The sequence below is a fragment of the Anastrepha obliqua genome, chromosome 3, assembly GCF_027943255.1.
Source record: "Anastrepha obliqua isolate idAnaObli1 chromosome 3, idAnaObli1_1.0, whole genome shotgun sequence".
In the NCBI taxonomy this organism is placed as follows: domain Eukaryota; kingdom Metazoa; phylum Arthropoda; class Insecta; order Diptera; family Tephritidae; genus Anastrepha; species Anastrepha obliqua.
The window spans coordinates 130,329,219-130,350,164 of record NC_072894.1 but is presented as its reverse complement, the minus strand read 5'-3'; the positions used below and the strand labels follow the sequence as shown (position 1 = coordinate 130,350,164).

General features: G+C 35.6%; 1 protein-coding gene across 8 annotated transcripts; it reads right to left on the bottom strand.

The window, feature by feature from the left end:
• Positions 1 to 669: 669 nt before the first annotated feature.
• Positions 670 to 18,202, bottom strand: LOC129240967 (uncharacterized). Of its 8 annotated transcripts, none has more exons than XM_054877050.1 (5): positions 17,800 to 18,202; positions 1,962 to 2,145; positions 1,704 to 1,810; positions 1,393 to 1,553; positions 670 to 1,303 (listed from the first exon to the last, which is right to left on the bottom strand). In XM_054877050.1, exons 2-5 carry the CDS (start codon positions 1,981 to 1,983, stop codon positions 1,066 to 1,068), a joined length of 528 nt encoding a protein of 175 aa, XP_054733025.1. In that variant the 5' UTR covers positions 1,984 to 2,145; positions 17,800 to 18,202; the 3' UTR covers positions 670 to 1,065. The 8 variants fall into 8 exon arrangements, with proteins under 8 accessions (XP_054733025.1, XP_054733027.1, XP_054733026.1 ...); XM_054877052.1 differs by having other exon boundaries at positions 1,962 to 2,049; positions 17,800 to 18,196; XM_054877051.1 differs by having other exon boundaries at positions 17,885 to 18,196.
• Between the last annotated feature and the right edge of the window lie 2,744 nt (positions 18,203 to 20,946).

The window sequence follows — 20,946 nt, the reverse complement described above, 5'->3', positions numbered from 1 at the left end:
GCTGGCTAAATTTTTCTTCGTTGAAATTTCGACCTTTTCCCGAAGCGCTCCAAAGCGCGTACCTGCGGCACATGAAACTTTAAACGCATTTTTCTCGAAACTAAGTTTTTGTATACGGTGTACACGATATCTCGAGTTCTGATAAATGAATCAGCTTAAAAATTTAATTATATATTCTCTGTAATAGTGTCTCTCGTCTGACATAGGATTTTTTTGATATCGTTATTTGTTAAATTGTTATAAACAATAGTAACATCAATTTTAGGCAAAAAAAAAGAAAAAAAATTCAAGAATTTTTTTTTCAACGCCACAATTTTTTATCGACATAATCCTACGTCAGACGAGAGTCAATACTATGTATATGATAACAATATTTTGTTTTTTTGTTTTAGATCACCGAAACGTAAGATTTCATGTACACCGTTTAGGCACCTAAGAAAAGCGGACCTGCGCTTGCAGAAGTGCCACAGCGGCCATTTTGAATATTTTGACTTAAAATTTTTTTTTCAAAAACTTAAATATATAATAAAGATAAGAGTTTAAATAGATTTTATATACGAGCAATATTTTGTTAGGAATAATTAAAATCCGGAAAATAAGCCTGTTTTTTCCCTTGTCACAGTAGACTTCCCCCTTAATAGTTTGCTACAACATAAAAACGCTTATTGGTTATCGTAGTATTGAAAAAGTTATTTATTTCAATTTTGCACTTAATTTGTAAGTATACTCGTATGTCACTCTTATTCGGTATTAATAATTGCATTTTTTGTACATTTCAAAGAAAAAAACTTCACCATGGCATATTAAATATTCGATTGCTCTTAACATTACAATTATGTCTGTATGCAAATGAATATGTGTAAGTAAAAAATTACATTGAACTTAACACTAATATTGAATATAAAATTATTGCAGTTATTGCCGTAGAAATTATTAATAAAACATATTATAAACAAATTATACTCGTTTTTCTGTAAATATTACAGCATCAAGGTGATCTTCTGCCAGAAGTCGATAAATCTTCCATCCAATCGAAATTCCATGCAATCGATCATATTCGCTCGATTATTCCAACTCACCACTAATGCCAAAACGTATTGTGGCCAACAAATCGACCAAATAGATAAGTGTGCTTACCAACGCCACCGAAGCAGCGCCAAGCACGAGGTCAAGACGTTGCATATTCGGGTGCCAATAATTGCGTTCTTTTGTAGTCGACCAATCGCGGAAGAGTAGCGCCGTCGTGACAATGAGGAGTATGAAGCCCACGAAAGACCACAAAGTCGCAGTGCGCCAGGGAGTGCTGTGAACGAAAGTGAAAAAAAGGGAATAAAAAGAAAAAAATAGATTAATTTGTACAAAAAGGGGAAGCATCTTTACGGGCATACGCACATATCGCCGAACAATGCCATAATTAAATAAATTGACGAATAAATGAGGAGACTGCCAAAGGTTACATAGCACAGCGCGACAACGCGCGGCGTTATGAAGACGCGCAGATGTGAGTGAGTGGATGGCTCATCGATGAGGCCGATACAGACGATAACAAGTGCCTACAACGACAAAACGGTTGATTGCGTGTTACTTTAGGAGTTGTTTTAAGTTTAATTGGATTAAGTTAATGTGTAGACATAAGACTTAATTGCTTGCCAGCGCACACAGGCACATGCGTATATGTACGAGTATTTGCAATTGTAACTTACCAATTCAAGAACTTTAATGCCTATCAAAGAATAGCTGGCACGCTTCGACCCAGTACTGGTTGTGTAGGTGGAGTCCTCCGCTGGCGTCATCTCTACGCGTGAGATTTCTGTCAAAGAATAACATAAAAAAAGTAACAATTAATTGAGTTCGCAATGTTATTAAATGGTTTTGGAAAATATACTATTATGGTGAGGCAATAGAAAATAATGGGGTCATACAATAATCGAAAGCTCTTTTTTATGTACATTTCATTTTACCTACGGAACGAAGATAGCTCATTCTGACAGATGTTTTAAGTTTTTTCGTTACAATTGAATGCCTTTCTGTGGCGCAAGTAGGCGGGCACTTTAAATAAAATACCTTGAACTCAAAATGCAGCAACACAAAGCAATCGTCTATTTTTGCGCAAAACGATTGCTCATCGATCGGTATGGAAATATTCTGGATGAAAGAGTTGTATGCGAACAAATGAAATTTCATAGCCACAAAGTTAGTAATTAATGAGATTAGCAGCGCATTTATTAAACATTAGCACATCAAAAAAAAAAAAAAAAAAAAGACATAAAACAAAAAGATAAGTAATAACACTGTGTGACAAAAAAAATTAAATATACTTTTATGGAGACCTAGCACAACTTGTGGCTATAGAAAAACTAAAAAAAATGGTATAGGAGAAATTTCCAATACACCCCCAAAATCTCATTTTATGGCCATAAAACCGTTTTTCAGTAGTTTGATGTGAAGAATAACTCCTAACTTCGCCAATTTCCATCCGATTTCGAATTTGCTTTTTTAGTTCGAAAGAACAAAAACAAGCCTTTTTGACAGTGTGTTGACATTTTTTCTGAAATGACAACTGACGAGACTGTAGACGGAAGTATTTGGATTTTTTTTATTTTTTCTCTATTTTTTCGACTTTGACATAATTTTTACGATATTATCCGATATTGAGGATTTATTTTAGTACACTACTGTTATAGTAAATTTAATTTTGCGTCGAATGAGCTATATTTGACTGTAATTGAATTAAAATTAATAGAGTTGTGTGGGTTTTAAGATTTTTTCTTTTTTTTACTACGAGATTTGGTATGCGTTTCGAAGCATGAAAATGATAACAAGTGTCATTATAAACACATAATATTTATTGGAGTATTGTACAGTGCAGCACTGTACGGTATGGTACGGTGCGGTACGGTGCAGTACACAACGGAACTGGTTCCAAACTTAAAAATGCATTGGAAACGGCCCTTTGGAGTTTAGTATGGTACGGTACATTTGTCATTCTCTTCATCAGTTCTGAGTACTTCTCTGTAAGAAATTCGATCATCATCATTCATCTTAAGTCGTCATCAACTAAATTCAATTGTTTGAATCGAGAAGCGAGCGTTTCAGATTTTCTTCCCGATAGAAGTAAATCACGAGAAAAATCCTGAAAATCTGAATTTGATACAATGTGTCGTTCTGAAGACTTAGAACCAGACGGAAAGTACTCTTCATCATCAGGTTTATTGTTATCAGTTTGATCATCATCAGCAATGAGTTGAACATCCTTCAGTTCATGACCTGCAGTTGAGTCAATCATATCGTCCAAGACTACGGGATTCTTAACAGTTGCAACATCAGCATACTTTATGTGCTTTCGAGTTTTATAATGATGACCGTTTACGTCCGTTTTACAAAAATAACAATCATCTGATTTATGATAAGGCTGATGATGCCACATCATCGGAGAATATTGAGAAATTCGACTTTTCTGGCAACGTTTTGATTCATATCTCTTGAATTTCAATGAAACAAAAAATAAAGCTTTGACGTTTTAATAAAGTTAAATTATAATAACAAACTTCTTTTGTTAATCAATGTACAGTGTGAACTTTGGTACACTTGGGAGCTTTTCCATATATCCATTGAAAAAAAATGTGCTATAATATGTCAGTGTACTCTTATGTATACATATATACTCCAGTAAATATTACGTATCTATAATAACGCATCAAAACACGTCCTTATTCCCATTTAGCGTAAGCTATATCTACATACCAAATCAGAAAAAAAAATCTTAAAACTCACACAACTCAAAGACAGTCAAACATAGCTCATTCGACGCAAAATTAAATTTACTATAACAGTAGTGTACTAAAATAAATCCTCAATATCGGATAATATCGTAAAAATTATGTCAAAGTCGAAAAAATAGAGAAAAAATAAAAAAATTCCAAATACTTCCGTCTACAGTCTCGTCAGTTGTCATTTCAGAAAAATTGCCAACACACTGTCAAAAGGGCTTGTTTTTGTTCTTTCGAACTAAAAAAGCAAATTCGAAATCGGATGGAAATTGGCGAAGTTAGGAGTTATTCTTCACATCAACCTACTGAAAAACGGTTTTATGGCCATAAAATGAGATTTTGGGGGTGTATTGGAAATTTCTCCTATACCATTTTTTTTAGTTTTTCTATAGCCACAAGTTGTGCTAGGTCTCCATAAAAGTATAATTTTACTGTCGCACAGTGTAATAATTCAGTTATTTAGTTATACATTTATAATAGATTAGTAGAACAGATGAACTGATTGTTTGAATTTTTCTGGCTGCTAAATTTATGTCTTTGCTATGACGCCATACCAAATGCTCGCATGTCAGCTGCCGTTTGATCAACGAATAGACACATATCGTTTTGAAAATGCGCTCAAGCATTTAATGATGGCATTTTCCCAAAAGTACACATAAAACATATTTACATGCATTCACACATATTTCGCTTATTAAGGCATTAAGTGTTTGTGCAAAACATCCAGCGAAGGTCAAATAGTTTATACTGATTCATGATGCAACATAGTGAACTTGTATATAGAATCGAGGTTTTTAAAATGTGCGCATAAATGTCGTTTAGCTTTGGCCGATAAAGCTTGTCAAGTCTGAAAAACTTGGGAAGTTACTAAGTCGGGAAATACAGGGTGGGCCAAATAAGACACGGCGAATTCGGAAGGCGCCATCATTGTTCTATTCTATTCTATTCTTGGGCCCTGCCTGTGCGACAATAATTAGCAATTATGGATTTCTGAAAAAAATGCTGACTAATGGCAGTTAATGAATTCCTGCATTTCTTTACCACCTAATAACAGCATGGAGCACAGTTGAATGCTCAGCAAGTAGTTACAGATATTTGACCTGAGCCACACCGACGAGATCCAGGACCAAACACAACTGCAACTACTGGACTGAACAGCATATAGACAGATATTAATTGGCATTCGTAAAGATACTATCACCACCTTGCTAAACTCCAACCCCCACCTGTTGCATACGAAGAGCTTCAGTTGCTTCGTAAGACTCATCTAACTTTGGTCTGGTAACTCAAAGCTCGATTACGGCCTGGATATTGTTGCAGGTTAAACTCCAACCTATCCAGAATTTACCCCGACATTCTCAATAATTGTCCGGCAAGTGAGGATACACCGCACGATACTATCCACCTATTTACGTTTCCACGGAAGTCGGTTCTACGTTACCGAAACGACCCGGATTTATATCCGGCCAATAATTGCCACTCCAGCTGCATTCCCCGTATGTAAGAATGGGGAATGTTTATGCTGCTACAAAAACAACATCCACCTATTTACATGACCTTTTAAACACACTCCCATAACAGCCCTCTTCTTCTGAACCCAACCCATCGAAACAGCCTGCTTCCTGGGCCTATCGTTAGATAAATTAGACGATTACGATCGGGGACTACACAACACTGGTTGCTATAAAAACAACAACAGCAAATTGTCAAGGTCACGCATAATTATATAAAAAGCAAATTCAGCAAAACTGGTCCAGCTAACGTAAATTTTAGTATTTTTCAACAATATTTTGGCAGAAGTCTTAAAATATTATGAATGTTATTATTTCGATGGAAAAAACAGTAACGTTTTTGTTTTTGCTTTTGACGTGATAACGTCTTATAATTCGATTTAGCCGGCTGCACGCACGAAAAAATGTGTCGTTACCTTGCTCATTAGTGTTACCTTGCTCATTTGTCGTTACCTTGCTCATTTGTCGTTACGTTGCTCTTTTGTCGTTACCCTGCTCATTTGTCGTTACCTTGAATAAACTGCAAGCGAAAGCGCGGAACGAACGACAAAGCAAACAAAGCAAACGAACGGCAACGTTCAACATCTTGCTCTCTCCTACTTAAGTGAGCATATATATGTATGTATATGCGCATATGTACATATATAAATTCACGTATTTGTATTTGCATATGCCTTCTTATTGATTATTATTAATTTGATTTACTTGAAGAATTTAAAATAAAACCAAGTTTGTTAATAATACCTGTTGTTTTAATGTTATTATTATTAATTTTTTTATTATATATGAAGGAAAAAATGTATGGTAATATTTACCATATACCTTATAAGATATGTTGTATACTAATATATGTATAAACATGCATATACATATACAATTTCGCGCAATTTTCAAAAAGAACAAATCTATATGTAAAGATGCATACAAGTCATATGGACATATCAAATATACGAATCTATTCCGTACGCAAGCAAATGTAAGCTAATGTGCTTGAACTGCAAGCGAGAGCGCGGAACGAACGACAAAGAGCACAATCGGCCCCCGCGTTCGGCAACGTTCGACATCTGGCTCTGTCCTACTTGAGTGAGCATATATATGTATGTATATGTATGTATATGCGCATTTGTATATAAATTCACATACTTGTATTTGCATATGCCTTCTTGCTGTGTGCATGGTAATGAACCATTTCTCTGTTGAGAATAGGACGATAATAGAAAAAGTAGGAAATGAAAGGGAGTGTTTCGAGCGTAAAGTGTCTTGAAAAAGGCAAATCGATGATGGTGCCTCTTAGTGTTGTTGACTTATTAACGTCTGATGCACAATCGAAATTGAGCATATCTTTCATGAATTTGATAAATGTTTCGTCATTTTTCACGTTTGTGTAAATGTAACTTGACCTATTCCATTGCAATTCCATTTACCTCCTCCTCTATATCCATACAAAATATCTATCAAACAAATAAAATTAAAATTTTGTTTTGAAAATTGCAACCATTCCATCAATATTTTCTTATGACGTTGTCACGTTAAACTATCGTCAGTAAACCGACTTTACAGACAACCTCTTTTTTATACAAATGTGGCATACGCCCATATATGCGTGTTTCTTCACACGCATTTGGGAAAAGTTTATTGTGTGTGTGTGTGCAGCCACCGCTTCTTCTGATCAAGTAAAAATATTCGCCCATACAAACACGAGAAAGTATGCCAGCATGTTTGCACGCGACATTGCCTATGCCACATCAGTCAGTGTCTGGCAATCTCCCATAGGAAACAGGGGCTAGACCTTAGGCAATTGTTTAACTCTCGTGAGAGGGTGGGAAAAATTAAATTGGTAGTACTTTCGCTGCTATTTTTATTTGTTTATATTTTTCTAACTGGTTTACATTGTTTCATTTTCTAAAATCGACGTCCACTCAGCTAGAATTAAAAGTGTATAGATAGGGTTCTCCAATTATGAAAATTGAAATTATTTTCATTTATTGTTTTTTTTATTGATATGTTTTTTATGTATGCCATTATGTACAGCATTGGACTTTATATAAACCTCTATTGATCTGGGGGGTCTACTTACTTTGCTATTCGGTTAAATTTGAGCAATGACTTGGCTTACATTGACTTCGCAGCATTGTCAACCGCAGCGGCGCCAGAAAACAACCACGTCGTTTTTTGTCAAAAAAAGGGATATTCACAGTTTTTATGGGTTACACGAATTTTTCCCAGAAGGTCAGATAGTTGAAATAGACTATTTTTTTGGGCGCTATGAGACGTTTACGTGAAGTGGTTCAGCAAAAGAGAAAATATTTGTGGCAAAACAACTCGTGGATTTGGCACCATGAGAACACATCGTCGCACAGTGCCATCAGTATCCGTGAATTTTTGACCAAGAACGAAACGAATAACATCCAACAGCCATCGAATTCATCTGGTTTGGCTTCCTGCGAGTTTTTTCTGTTTGATAGAGTCAAAAAACTACAACGGGGAACGCGTTCTAATCGGTGAAAGGAAAGTTTGGAAAAATCTAAGACGATTTGGTGGCTATACCGAAAGCAGAGTACCAGAAATGTTTCGAGTGTTGCATCTAATACTTTCCAAGTACTTTTGCCATAAATTTCTAAGATTTTCAGAAGTTCGTCTCGGTTATATCACGAATTATCACGCGTCTTTCAGGAGTTGTGGAAAGATTTGTCACAGAGAGTCACAAGGGGGGAGGGGGCCAATTTTTTTTGAAATTCGGGGCACGAGGTTTATGAACGGCCCCTATTCCAAAAATATTACTGTCCTTTCTACTTTATGCGTAAATAAAGAAAATATAATCTCAAAAAATCCTTGTTTTCTATTTAAAACAAATCTCGCTTGAAGTTTGGGACACCCCTTAGAATATTCTCACTATTACAAACACAAGTATTGCTTTAAGTTATATCACCTAAGCCAGCTTCGGTAAATTGCATGATAAGTCTCTATGTAAATATTTGGTTAAAAGGGTAACACTCGGACTGCACACTCACTCGATTTGGGTCATTTTATTATGCGTGATAGCAATCGCTTCACGCTCGACCCATTCGCGCAACTGCTTGTTGTAACAATAACACAATAAAAAACAATGAACGATTGTAATAAAAAAAAACTTCTACTATTTCTGGCCGTGATTTTGCTAGCTATTAAATGTAGGCCCATAGCCAAGTTCAACATTTTAGGGCCATTTCCATGCTTGCGGACATTACATAAATTAATTTTAATGGAAAATAAAAAGAGAAAAAACTATGGACCAAAAATTATTAAATTAGAATTCACGTCAGCGACAAGCTCATAAAAATGCCATTCATTACGGGCTACGCCTACTCCCCGCAACGCTCGCGCGCTTCTGTGTCGAGCCGTACAAAAATTTAATAAACTTTCTAGGCCGAGTTTTCCCAAAAATACTTTAAAAGTATATGATTACAAAAATATTTAACTTTTCCTCTTTTGCTTATTGCATTTGCAGTTGATTGAACGAAATTAACGATGACGACAAAACTTGGCGTGCCGCGCAAAACGGGTCATAAAACTCACGAAAAAAGTGTCCAAAATAGAAAGCAAACCATGGAATTGTTTGTTTTGGTATGGTCAAAGGCGCCAAACGAGTTTCTTGCCCATTTCGAATTTGTTGGTAAATAAAAAATGTAAACAAACCACAGGCATACGAATGAACGCGAAGAAAAGTCGCAGAGAGCGCAGGAATGTGAGAAAAAATGCAGAGTCTGCAGGGAGAATAAAATGCAGACGGCCCAATACAACAGAGAGTGACGTAGGTGCGTATTTTTCAGTTGCTGAGATTTCGAAGTTATGCACCTTCGCATTCGAAAATGAGGTTTATCATTCGAAATACTGGAGAAATGTGAGCATGTACATACATTCTATATGTGTAGATGTGTGTATGTATTTATGCGAAGCAAACAGAAAAATCTTTACCGCATGCCACACCTGTTTTTGCCGCCCTACAGAAGCGAAGCTTGAGATTTTTTAGAAAATACGCAGTAAATGCGCATAAATTTTATTTCGAAGTTAAAGACAAATGCATTTGATAGGGGTTTAGTTTAAAATTTCTCTTTAAATAATAATACAATAATTTCTTTTCAATCATTTAAAGATGTAATATTCATTCCACAAGCATTTCAGTGCCAAGATATCCACCATTTAGGCCTCAATTGCCATTCAATTGCCCAACAAAGTGCGCTGTGAAGCCATATAACCAGGCCAATGACTTGTAACACTTAGGCGAGCTTACGTAGAGTCGTACAAACGTGCTTACAAACATGAAAATATTCGAGAATTTAGTCAAATCTTGCATACGTGTAGGCAGAGCGCTCACAAACTATTGAGTTTTTGTATCAAAGACAATTTTCATTTTTTTACAGTAAATTTAGACACTGCCGAGCCTATGCGCTTCTTGCTGTCTATCAATAGCTGCATACAAATCGACGAGACTAACATAATAAGCGGGCGTCAAAAGTGTTTGTTATTGGAGCCATTTTGGTAAAAATCTTTTATGGTTAAACTGTGCGCTACATCGCACGTGAGTAGCCTTATTTGGCTAGAGATATTTGGGGAACTCAAATTTAATGAGAGTAGAAGTGCGAGTTTGTTGCCTAAGTCTTTTGTTTCCAAAATTTGAAGCTGTGCGTAGCAGAGGTGTGGGTACAGCTTGAGAAAGTCATTTAAACTTTGACCATTTTTGCGCCATTTTAATGAAATACAGGTAGGGTCAGTGTCCGCTTATAGACTGCGATAACTGAGTTTGTGAAAGAAAATAGTGCTTGGGCATGCATGATAAAACTCTCACTCTCTTTTAGTCGCTACTATCGGACAGGGTACTGATTATATACGGCCTGAAATATAAATTCGCAGATCCTTTCTGAGTTTGGGTAAACGGGCATTATTCTTCCATCTGCCTGATTTTGAGGCGAGTTTTCGAGCAGAAATGTTTGCTATTGCTTCAAGATGAGTTTTTCGAGTTTTTGCATAAAATCAAATTGTTTTTTGGCTCTGGTGACTTCCATAAAAAAATCGTGACTGATTAAGTAAAGCAGAAATATGTTCAATAGCACATGAAACCAGCTCTCCATAGACTGATTAGTCTCGGTTATTGGCCATCGCAGTATGCAAGAAATAAACTGCCGATGATGATTTTATTATTGTTGTTATTGTTATTTATCCAAAAAATTACAGTAATTTTTTATTTAGGCAACTTACTTAAGCTCTTAGCTGTATAAAATTTTAGATCACACTTTCTGGATCCTTGTAAATGTAGTCAACTTTCAGATCAGAAACAAATTTCATCAAAGATTTGCACTAAAAATTGCTAAGTTGGAATCTGTGGGCCTACAAGTGACTTTGCTGAAAGTAAAGTCTGAGTTGTAAAATACGTTTTATGTTGATAGTTATTGTTGTAGCAACATCAACATTCCCCATGTTTGTACCAGAAATGCTGCTGGAGTGACAGTACTTTACCGGATATAAATCCGGGTCGTTCCGGCAACGTAGAACCGACTGCCGTAGGAATGTAAAAGGTTTAGTTTTACCTTTGGTTACGCTTGCGAGATGGTAAAGGGCATCAGAAAATATGCGACACTTTTTACCGCTTTCGAAAATCAGGATAATAGTTACCAGTTTCCTATCATCGCCAAAAACGCTGGGGAATAAAAATGCTGAGACATTTTTTAAGAAACATTGCCGATGAAAAATCTTGTGCAGCTTGCGTATACAGTTAACGACAATTTTCAGAAGCCAACTTTTAAGTAAATGGCGGCCTTTCTGCTTTACAGGAGAGTAAATATATAAATAAAAAATACAAGGAAATATAAATATGGGTGGTAAAGGAGAAATCACCATGTAGAAATATTTAGCTCTAAGAAAAACTCCAACGAAATTCTAACTAAAAGCAAATTAATGCTTCAAATTCTCCCACAAATCTCAGAAATGGCACCTCTACTATTTGTACTGCTTTTTATTGCTATTTTTCTGAAAAGCTTCACTACAACACATTTTATGTAACCTGAATGCGTGTGAATAATTGCTTCAATTTCCTGTCTCTATGTATGCTGTTATGCGCCTGTATATGTATGCATGCATGTATATATGCGCACACGACGAATGAGCAGACAATTAAAAAATCGCATTGCTAGAAAGGCATGTCAGCAAAAATTTGTTGCAACATTGCAATACATCCCAAGATTGTAGCTACTGAGAACTGAACTAAGAGCGGTGAAAAGAGCATAGCCACACTTGCAATTGCGACAAACCAGTTTTCGCAAGTCTAATGCACGAACAGCAAAGCTGATGGTAACAAAGTCTGTTATGCATACACACACACATGCATGCAGGCTATAATAAAAATCACAAAAGTCACTTATAATAAGTGCAAAAACTTGCCACACCACATTTAGGTGAACGCCACGAATTCACGTGCTGCAGCGATAAGCAGAACCACAATAAAAAATGGAAAAGGTAAAGGTAGTGCGCGAATAACAACAAGCATTTAGAGATTCAAAGCAAGAGGGGCCAACAATTAGAAAAATGTGAGCAAAACAGCAAACAAGTTAAAAATATACAAAGTAGTAAAAAAGCATGCAAAAGGCCACAAGCAGCTGAAGCAGGTCAATAGACGCTAACAGCAACAGAAGTAGTTGGCTGTCCGTTGGGTTGCTGGGTTGGCAAGCAGGTCATTGCAATGCTCGTGAATTTACTCTATTTAATATTTGTTTATGGTTGTGTTATAATTCGTATATATGCACGAATATGAGACACAGAGGATATCTACAAAAATACACACCTTCATACCCACACATAGTACAGTAACGTGCATAATCTAGGCAGCCATTTTTCAATAGACCTTCAATAATTGCGGCAGCGTTACTTTTTGTGAAATGGCAAGGTAAAAGTTCGGCCCACACTGGCAACATCACGCATTCTATCAATAAAATGTGGACAACCTTTTGCGCATCAGAGTAACATACACAAAAGGTCGGCTATTGGGTTCACTACAGATACAAAATTATTATTAACAGACATTTTAGTTATTTCTGAGCGAGGTACTGCATTTCATTTGATGCATGCATATGTTTTCAGAGCCTACTTAGGGCAGAAATGACTCTGAATACATTAAGGTATAGATTTAAATGTTCAGAAAAAAGTTTGACATTTATGACTCAGCAAAAAACGTTGTTTAAGTCGTGCACAATACTGTAGATGTGTTTGCATGCGATTATTTATTTATAGGTAGATATGTGTATGTATGTAGGTATGCACTTTGTGGCACGCGATAATTGAATTACAAGGGAATAACAGTGCCAATTTATGCATATAGAAAGTAATAGAAAGCGTACTTCATAAAAAAAGTTGATGGTCTCGGATTCTATATCAGATATTGAGGTTAAACCCGTAGAGTATTGTGTTCACTTTGGCCAACGCTCGATGAACGAAGAACCCACAACTCACGGCAGTTGTCAAAATGAACATCAACGCTTTTTATGGGAGTTCTAACGAGGCACTGGAGAATTGGACATATGGCTGTTATTCTTTAGAGGAGCCTATGGCTGTGAAATGAATAGGATAGGGAGGAGTCACGTTTTAAAGTATGAGCTTTTGATTCCTGGATACCATTTATTCGAGAACCCAGACGGTTTAAGTCCGTCTAGCTGGAAGGAAAGGAAATAATCGAATGATTTAAAGACATACATATAAACATGAAACTGCGGAAATCTTTACCAGGCATCGCAATTAGATACTTCGAGTATTTTCAAAACCAGCCTCTAAGAACCACCAAATTCAATTAAGTGGGGTATTACTTTTAGACGGATTATTACCTTTAATTAACCTAGGAATTTATACCCTCCTGCTTTTTAATTAAATACCATTTTGTATTGCTTGCGTTTGATGATATCTTCTAATTTAACAAAATTCCCATTACTTTACGCAATTCCCCAATTGACGGTAGTTAATTGGGCACTCCATTTATGCACATTTGTTGTTTTAGTATGCATATACATATACATATACAGCTGTTGACAGCTAATTAGAAACGACACTCATTTCAAAATAAATTTTCCATTTTCCTTTTAAACACGTATTTTCATAACTTTTTGCCAATTTTATTTAAACATATGATAAACTTAAAAACTAGTGGAAAACAATTTAATCGCAATTCTTTATTAAATATATATATATTTTTTTAAAGCATGTGAAATGCACGATTTGGATAGGGCTACTAATAAGAAACAGTAATGTATTATCAGATCTACATAAAGATTATGTTAGTATTTGGTTCCATAACCCTTGAGCTTCAACACTGCCTCACATCGATTGCGCATTGATGTAATGAGATTCTGACAGCGCGCCACAGGTATTGCTTGCCATGCCGTTTTTACTTCGGCAAAAAGGACATCCATATTTGGGATATTTTTGGCACTCACGGCTTTTTTAACGTCACCCCAGAGCTGTTCTATTGGGTTTAAGTCCGGACTGGATGATGGACATTCCAAAACATTGATGGAGTTTTCGTCGAAAAACTGTTTCGTCAACTTTGCCGTGTGCTTTGGATCATTATCCTGTTGAAACTTCCATATAACAGGCAAATTCTCCTGAGCCCACGGTAACATTACATTTTTTAGTATATCGACGTATTTCTCCTTATTTAAAATTCCATCAATCCTATGGATTGGGCCAACACCATTCCACCAGAAACATCCCCACACCATGATTGATCCTCCACAATGCTTCACTACCCGTGAAACGTAGCGAGGATTGAATTCTTGGTTGATTGGCCGTCGAACATACCTTCTAACATCTGGGCCTATGCGATTTATCTTGGTTTCATCGCTCCAAACTATATATTTCCATTGATTTGGAGTCCATACCCAATGGGATCTCGCAAAGACTACTCGCCGTCTCCTTTGTATCTTGGTTAGCAGGGGCTTCTTGCGTGCTGCTCTGCCATGCAGTCCAGATTCGACCAGACGCCGAGCAATTGTCCTCTTGGATATTTCGAAATTATATTGATCCTGAATTTCCCGTTGGATGTCAGTGAAAGTCTTTTTTGGGTCTCTTTTGGAGATGATTGCTATCTTACGGTCAATTTCTGCTGAAGTTTTCCGGGGCCTTTTCTTACGTGGAGCATTGTCAACAGTCTTAAAAAGTTGGATATGTTTTAAGGCGTTAAAAACCATTTTTTTAGCATTTGACTTGCTTAGAAATTTCACTGTACGACTTTCCAGCTTTACGAAGGTCAAAAATGGAGCTGCGCAGGGCAGGTGTACAGCTGCTGCTTTTTCCCATTACACATCTTGAAGGCGAATATTTTAGTTGCTTTTAAACAACTAATTTAAAATATATACACACCAAAAAGTCGATTATATTACTATTAAAATAACGCAACTTGCCGAATATACTTCCATTGAACAACTGTTTCCAATTACTTGTCTCAGGTTATTTACCTTGAACTAAGTAACCCATGCACTGCGTTGGATAATATTAACGGTACTTCAATTTCACAACTACAAAACTAGGCGCATTGGGTAGTAAATAGAGTAACAAAAGCAATGCAAATGATTTTAAGAGAAAAAATAACGGTAAATTTAAACAGTTTAATATTATGCTCATCAAGCGTTTCTAATTAGCTGACAACAGCTGTACATATGTACATAACGTAATAATATCATATTAGCGCTTTCAGCTATGCCAATAAATCGAGCAACTTCTATTATCAAACCAATTACTCTACGAAGGGTGTGGTTTGCTATGAATAGACCTAGTTCCCAGCGAGCATGAATGTGGAAAATGTGGAAACACATTGCGATTTCCCACCCACTTTCACAATTACAATGGCAACAGCAACAAAGCGGCAAGTCGCTTTTGCAAGGTTGATAAAATTTTAGTATTTTTTGTTTGGTACTTGGTGAGAAATCTATGCCTATGTGGATAACATGGTGGAGGATTAACAAAATTGCATCTAAAATCTTGTTCGATTTATCGTGTTCGGAATTACAGATCTAGCGGTGAGTGATAAGAATAATTCCTCCTAACAACTCCTGCCAGGTATTAAGCTAAGAGAACGAAAACCACACTCTGCCGTTATTTTGTGATTTAATACGGCATCCGAGAGAGATACGCAAGACTCTGTCGGAAACGCTGAACTGTATATCATTTAAATGACATATAAAAAATACAAAAACCGGTTTGGCGTTGCTAATTCAGGCAGCGTTCTAGGGGAAATACCCCTGTATTTGGCACCCAAGAGTGAGGAATCTATACTTTATCCCCCACTCACAACTTTTGAGTTCTTGATATAAGAGGAAGATGGCGCGAAGATTGTAAAGCCACATAAGGAGAAAATATTTCAACTAGACAAGGATGACAGATTTACAATCTTTTCACTATGGCAACTAGAAACGTTTTTTATTTACATAAATAAAAATATAAACTTTAAAAAGCATCTGCCCCGATATTAAGTCTTTCAGTGTTATTTAAACAACAGGCATTTCATATAAAATTTTCATGGTAGTTTTCAACGAAACAGGCTCACTTCTTGGGCTGTGTAGTAAAGCAAAAAGGAGGTTTGAGTCACCCAGCCCTCAGCAGAAAAAGTAAAATAAATCGCGAAAAGCGACAGACAGGACAAGGAAAACATGAAAACAAATAAAACAGAAAAGGCTGGACTTCAATGTCAAAGCCATTATTTTACTGTTAACCTAATTGTGTCAGAGTGGCAGGAAACGTGAACGAGAACAACCCAACAAGGACACGCAATAACAACAAACACATAACAAAGCACGTGAATCGCCATTACAAAATACGAACAACAACAAAGGATAACGGTATAATAAAATACAAGCACAATTTGTATCAGTTAACTTGTAGGGTTGAAAGACGCCTGGTGGTGAGAGGCATGGCAGGTGGCTAGCTACTAATTATTTTTCACACTTTTGTTTTATTGCTAAGGTGTGGAATTTTTTGTTTGAGGAAATCTTCGTTCAGTTATTAAATGCGGCAGCAGTTATGAATCATCAACCCCAATTAACTCAGCGCTGCAATACGAACACAAAATCATAACAAAGCAGCAAAGAAACGAATGAAATTGAATCGAGATATGCTAAGTAGTAATTTGAGTGGAGAAACAACAACTTTAGAAGCAACAGAAATTGTGACAGCTTTACAAGCGTACGCACATACATACGTATACATGCATATGTTATTGCTAAAGAGTTGCGATACAACAAAAATACGCAAATAAGGCAAACAGAGAAGCATATTCCGAAGCTGAGTTGTGCTGAGATGTGATGAGTTGGCGCTGTGACTGGGCGTAAGTAGAGACTGCTTGCGATAGGCACTAAATTTCGTGGAGAGTTAGTAGAGGCACTATAACATATTTATATGTGAGTAACAGCTATAAAATTTATTTGTTCGATTATTTACATAATGAATTTAACGCAGCTTGCTTCATTTCTTTTGTACACTTTTCAGCTGTGTCTTATGCAAACACTAGTGACATACAAATACATATCGAATATTGGGGTGGGGCTGTTGTTGTTGGTAGTTTTAGCGGTGAGATGTTAGATGAGTGAAGAGATGAGTGCCTACCTTAAATGCTCAATTGACAAGAACATCCGGAGAATTATTGGTTTTTTTATGCGGGGCCTTCAAAAGTAATTTATATTTAATATTTCAACAGGAATTTAAATACTTCGTATTTACAAAAAATTTGTAAAAAAAGACTTTCAATAGAAAAATGAAAAAAAAAAAAAAATTTAATGTTGCATATAATTTCAATGCAACAGAAATTTTAAAGTTATTAAAACTATTAAAAGAAAAAACATTAAGCGAAAATTATTTTTAACCTGAAATATTATTGAGAAATTGAAAAATAAAAGAATTGAAATATTATAAATTCAAAAAAAAAAAAAAAAATTTTATTCAAAAATAAATAAAAAATTTTTGGCAAAAAAAAGAGCAATACCTACTCCTAAATAACTGCAAATTTAAAATAACAAACTTCTTCTACTATCAACTATTTTATGGCCTTTTTTTCAATTAAAATAATGTTTAACATTGTTTTTGCTTTCAACTTATTTTAATTTATTTTTATTCTAATTTTATGCGCATTCCTCTTCATGTATTCCCTATCAAATGATCAGCCTGCTTTGTAAGGCATTAATAAATAATTTACTCGTAATTGTGGAATTTTTCACATTCCCTTCATGAAAATTCAGTGCAAAACAGGTTTTTCTGACTGGCGACTAAGGCAACGGTTATATAATATATTTAATGCATTAGCATCTTGTTACGTTTATGCAAATTATTAGTAAACTTTCAACTAAATAATGAATATTTGTGTTTGATTTTAATAATATTAGTTACACACATTTTTTTTTATTTTCGGTGCGAGACCAGCTTAGACACAATGGATGTGTGTGAGTGTTGTTATTGTTGTACAAGTGCGCTATAATTAGCGTGACTTCGTTTTGCGCTTTAAGTTGCTGTACTCGTTAGTAAGTAGGATTTTTTTATCTGAACAGAGATTTTTGTGTTGATTTTAAAAATTGCACTATTTATTATTTGAAGAATCACTTTTGTCAAAACTTTTTGTTTTTTGCTTTTATAAAAACTCGATAAAATATCGTAGCTTTCTTTGCGCGCGCAGTATTATTGACGAAGTGAACGTTTTTTCTCTGTTTTTCTCACGCCTTCCCCGCCACTCATTCAATGCTTTCCAAACAAACACCTTAACACGTTTTATATTTATTTACAAATTTTCCCCAATCAAATTCAACACCGAAACCGCTTTACTCTTTACTCTCAACACCCTTTATGGCTTCGCTTGTGCGCCCACTGTACCGTTCAATTCGAATTGCGAACACCGAATGCCAATGGTTAACAACTTTTGGCGTCCAAACAACCAACGCTCAAGCTAGTTAGCAGCCCTCAAGCGGCTAGTGAGCGCCTAGTAAACAGCTAGTTGGTCGAATTCGAAAAATGTTCGAATTTCGAAAAGTAACCAGCCAGAGAGCAAGCATGTAAATACGTACGCCCTTTTCGAACTCAGTACAAGTTCGAATTCGTAAATCTTTGGGTAGTTTAGCTAGAGAATGTTAATGAAATTTATTAACAGTCAGTGATACAGTCAGAGAAATATAGTTGTTACTGTCAGACTTGACAGTCAAAGAATGATTTGTAATTAAAACTTTGCACGAAAAGGGAAAACCACTGAGCCGCTTCGAAAAATTTTCATTCTGCCTCACGCCAACTCTTGCTCTTCATTTCTTTTACTTTGGCGCATTTCCATTTTCGCAATTGTAAACGTTGACCCAATCAAAAAAAGTTTACTTTTATGACATCTTGGAAATAATTTATTATTATTAGAGTAAAGTTTACTAAGAGATTTGTGGTGTTTTAAATTTGTGTGGTGCAAAACTCAGTGTTTTGTCGATATCATCGATGTTCTAAAATCCCGCAGCAAACCTTTCAAATCTCAATTGTACTACAAATTCTTAACAGTAACATTTGCGCCTTTTCATTTTATTAACATTCTCTGGTTTTAGCAGAATATGTTAATCAATTTCATTAACATTCTCTGGTACAGTTACTGCTATCGATATGCTATAATTTCGAATTCGATTTCGAGCCAGTATTACACTTGTACTTTCATTTGGAGTTACCATTACCCTTTCCCTTGCCATTATACCCAATTAAGCAGATATGTATGCATTGAAGCCTTTGTAAACTCTTATGCTGCAAACAGTCACCGACGTAAACGTAGTCCCCTGCCAGCTGTTACGATCAAACTAATGAGAGCCCAATGTAAATGAGAATTACTTCACTGCCGTATCGTAGTATCGTAGATTTTATCGCAGGGTTTTTGAAAATTCCCTTAGAATCGTGCCAGACGATTGCTCTCCCACCATACAATGTTGACAAACAGTACATTTCGAAATCATTTACAAAATGAACTAGGAAAAATTTTAATTTTTTTTAAAATAACTTCAAAACAATGTTGAATAATGTTAATTATAGATAAATGAACTATTTGCATTTTTTGGTTTTTGGCTTTGGGTTATTAAACAATGAAAAATTGTAACTGATAACGCGGATGTGCGAAGAAGTGTGTAAGCAAAAATTGGCAAAAATGGCAACATTGTGTCGATACAACCAAACACATAGACACACAAACCGATGTATTGTATAAATATGTATGTAACTAAAAGAAAGCATTTGTTCTCTACGGGATGAGTTTTGCTCCATTCTGTGCTCTCTAGGGGTTGCGGTAAGGGACTACGATACGTCGGTGACTGTTTGCAGCATTCGTTGGGCCCGTTTTCTTCGCGAGAAAATTAAAACTAAACAAATAAATATGTGATTTTTTAATGAGATTATTCAATCTTTATTGTTGTTATTATTTATTAAGTAATTAATTAATTTTTTAATTCGATGTTGGGGACATTTCGCTTGTTCTGTTAGATGATTTTATATGAACGACACCAAGCTGTGCTTCATTTTGTAGCCTTTTAGAAATACCTTTGGCCTCCTCTACTTAACTGTAGCCTTAACATGTTTGAAAACTTCTAGATATTTTGATTTCTCTATGAGCTATTGGCTACAGCGATAATCAGCCTTATCACTGAGTCCGTATAAGAAAAATCCGCTACGACTACGAAAAATTCATATAAACTCGAAAAAAATGCTGCCAAAATCAACCACCACCAACTCTTGGAATAAAGGAAACAAACAATTTTTAACTTGCAAAATTGCAATTTTTTTTGCTTTTCTAGCAAATGATTTTATTTATATTAGAGGAATACGAATGCATTCAAAATTAATAATATCGGATTTTGCTTATTTATGTATATATTTTTATAACTAAAAGCGGCCACTCCTTCAGAATTTTATTTTGAAATTTTTATTCGCCAAAGGCAAACCGTCGTAACAAATTCTTTGAAAAATACACGAAGTTGCGTTACGAATGAACTCAGTGCTGTCACTCATAAATTTCTATATGTCTTTTTCGTAGAATCTAAGAAAATCTTACTACGCTGGATGCGATGATAATGCGGAATATATTCGTTGATTGCCCGCAATTAATTGCAAGTAAGGATTTGTTTGGTCTGCTCTCCCGTTACCTCATTCCTTCCCAAATATGCATGGCAAGAGATTTACCGAAGATTTGAATGCTTCAGTTGTCAGTTAAGCAAGAAATTTTAACACTAAAGCCAATCAGTAAATTGATTTCGGCTACAATGATTTCGAAAAGTTCTGGCTTCCTTCTTTCAGGTCGTCAAGAACATACATCCCTTTCCAAGCTCACAGTTTTTACGATTATGAATCTAATTAAATTCTTCCGTGAATCTGCCCTATATACTATGTCCATGATGTTTGCTCATTTCGCAGGTGTTTGTCGAAATATTTGTATCCTTAAATGCCATAGAAAAAGCTAAACAATCCATTTTTTGAAAGAATTTAATTTGAATTATGCAAATTATATCCCATTGTTCACTTACAAAGTGATTCTTTACGTTGTGACAGCTGATTTCGAATAATCGAAATTGTGATATTTTCGAACTGAAATGGATTCAGTGAAGCAACTTTTTTCATATTCGTAAATTATCTGTTAAATGCAGAGTAATGCTGAAAACGCG

Excerpts from the sequence above, each read along its gene's own strand:
- LOC129240967 (XM_054877050.1), bottom strand. The coding sequence starts at position 1,983 with ATGAGCTATCTTCGTTCCGTAG. Across the intron at positions 1,811-1,961 it reads GAGCTATCTTCGTTCCGTAG|AAATCTCACGCGTAGAGATG; the intron begins GTAAAATGAAAT and ends ATTCTTTGACAG. Across the intron at positions 1,554-1,703 it reads GCATTAAAGTTCTTGAATTG|GCACTTGTTATCGTCTGTAT; the intron begins GTAAGTTACAAT and ends TTGTCGTTGTAG.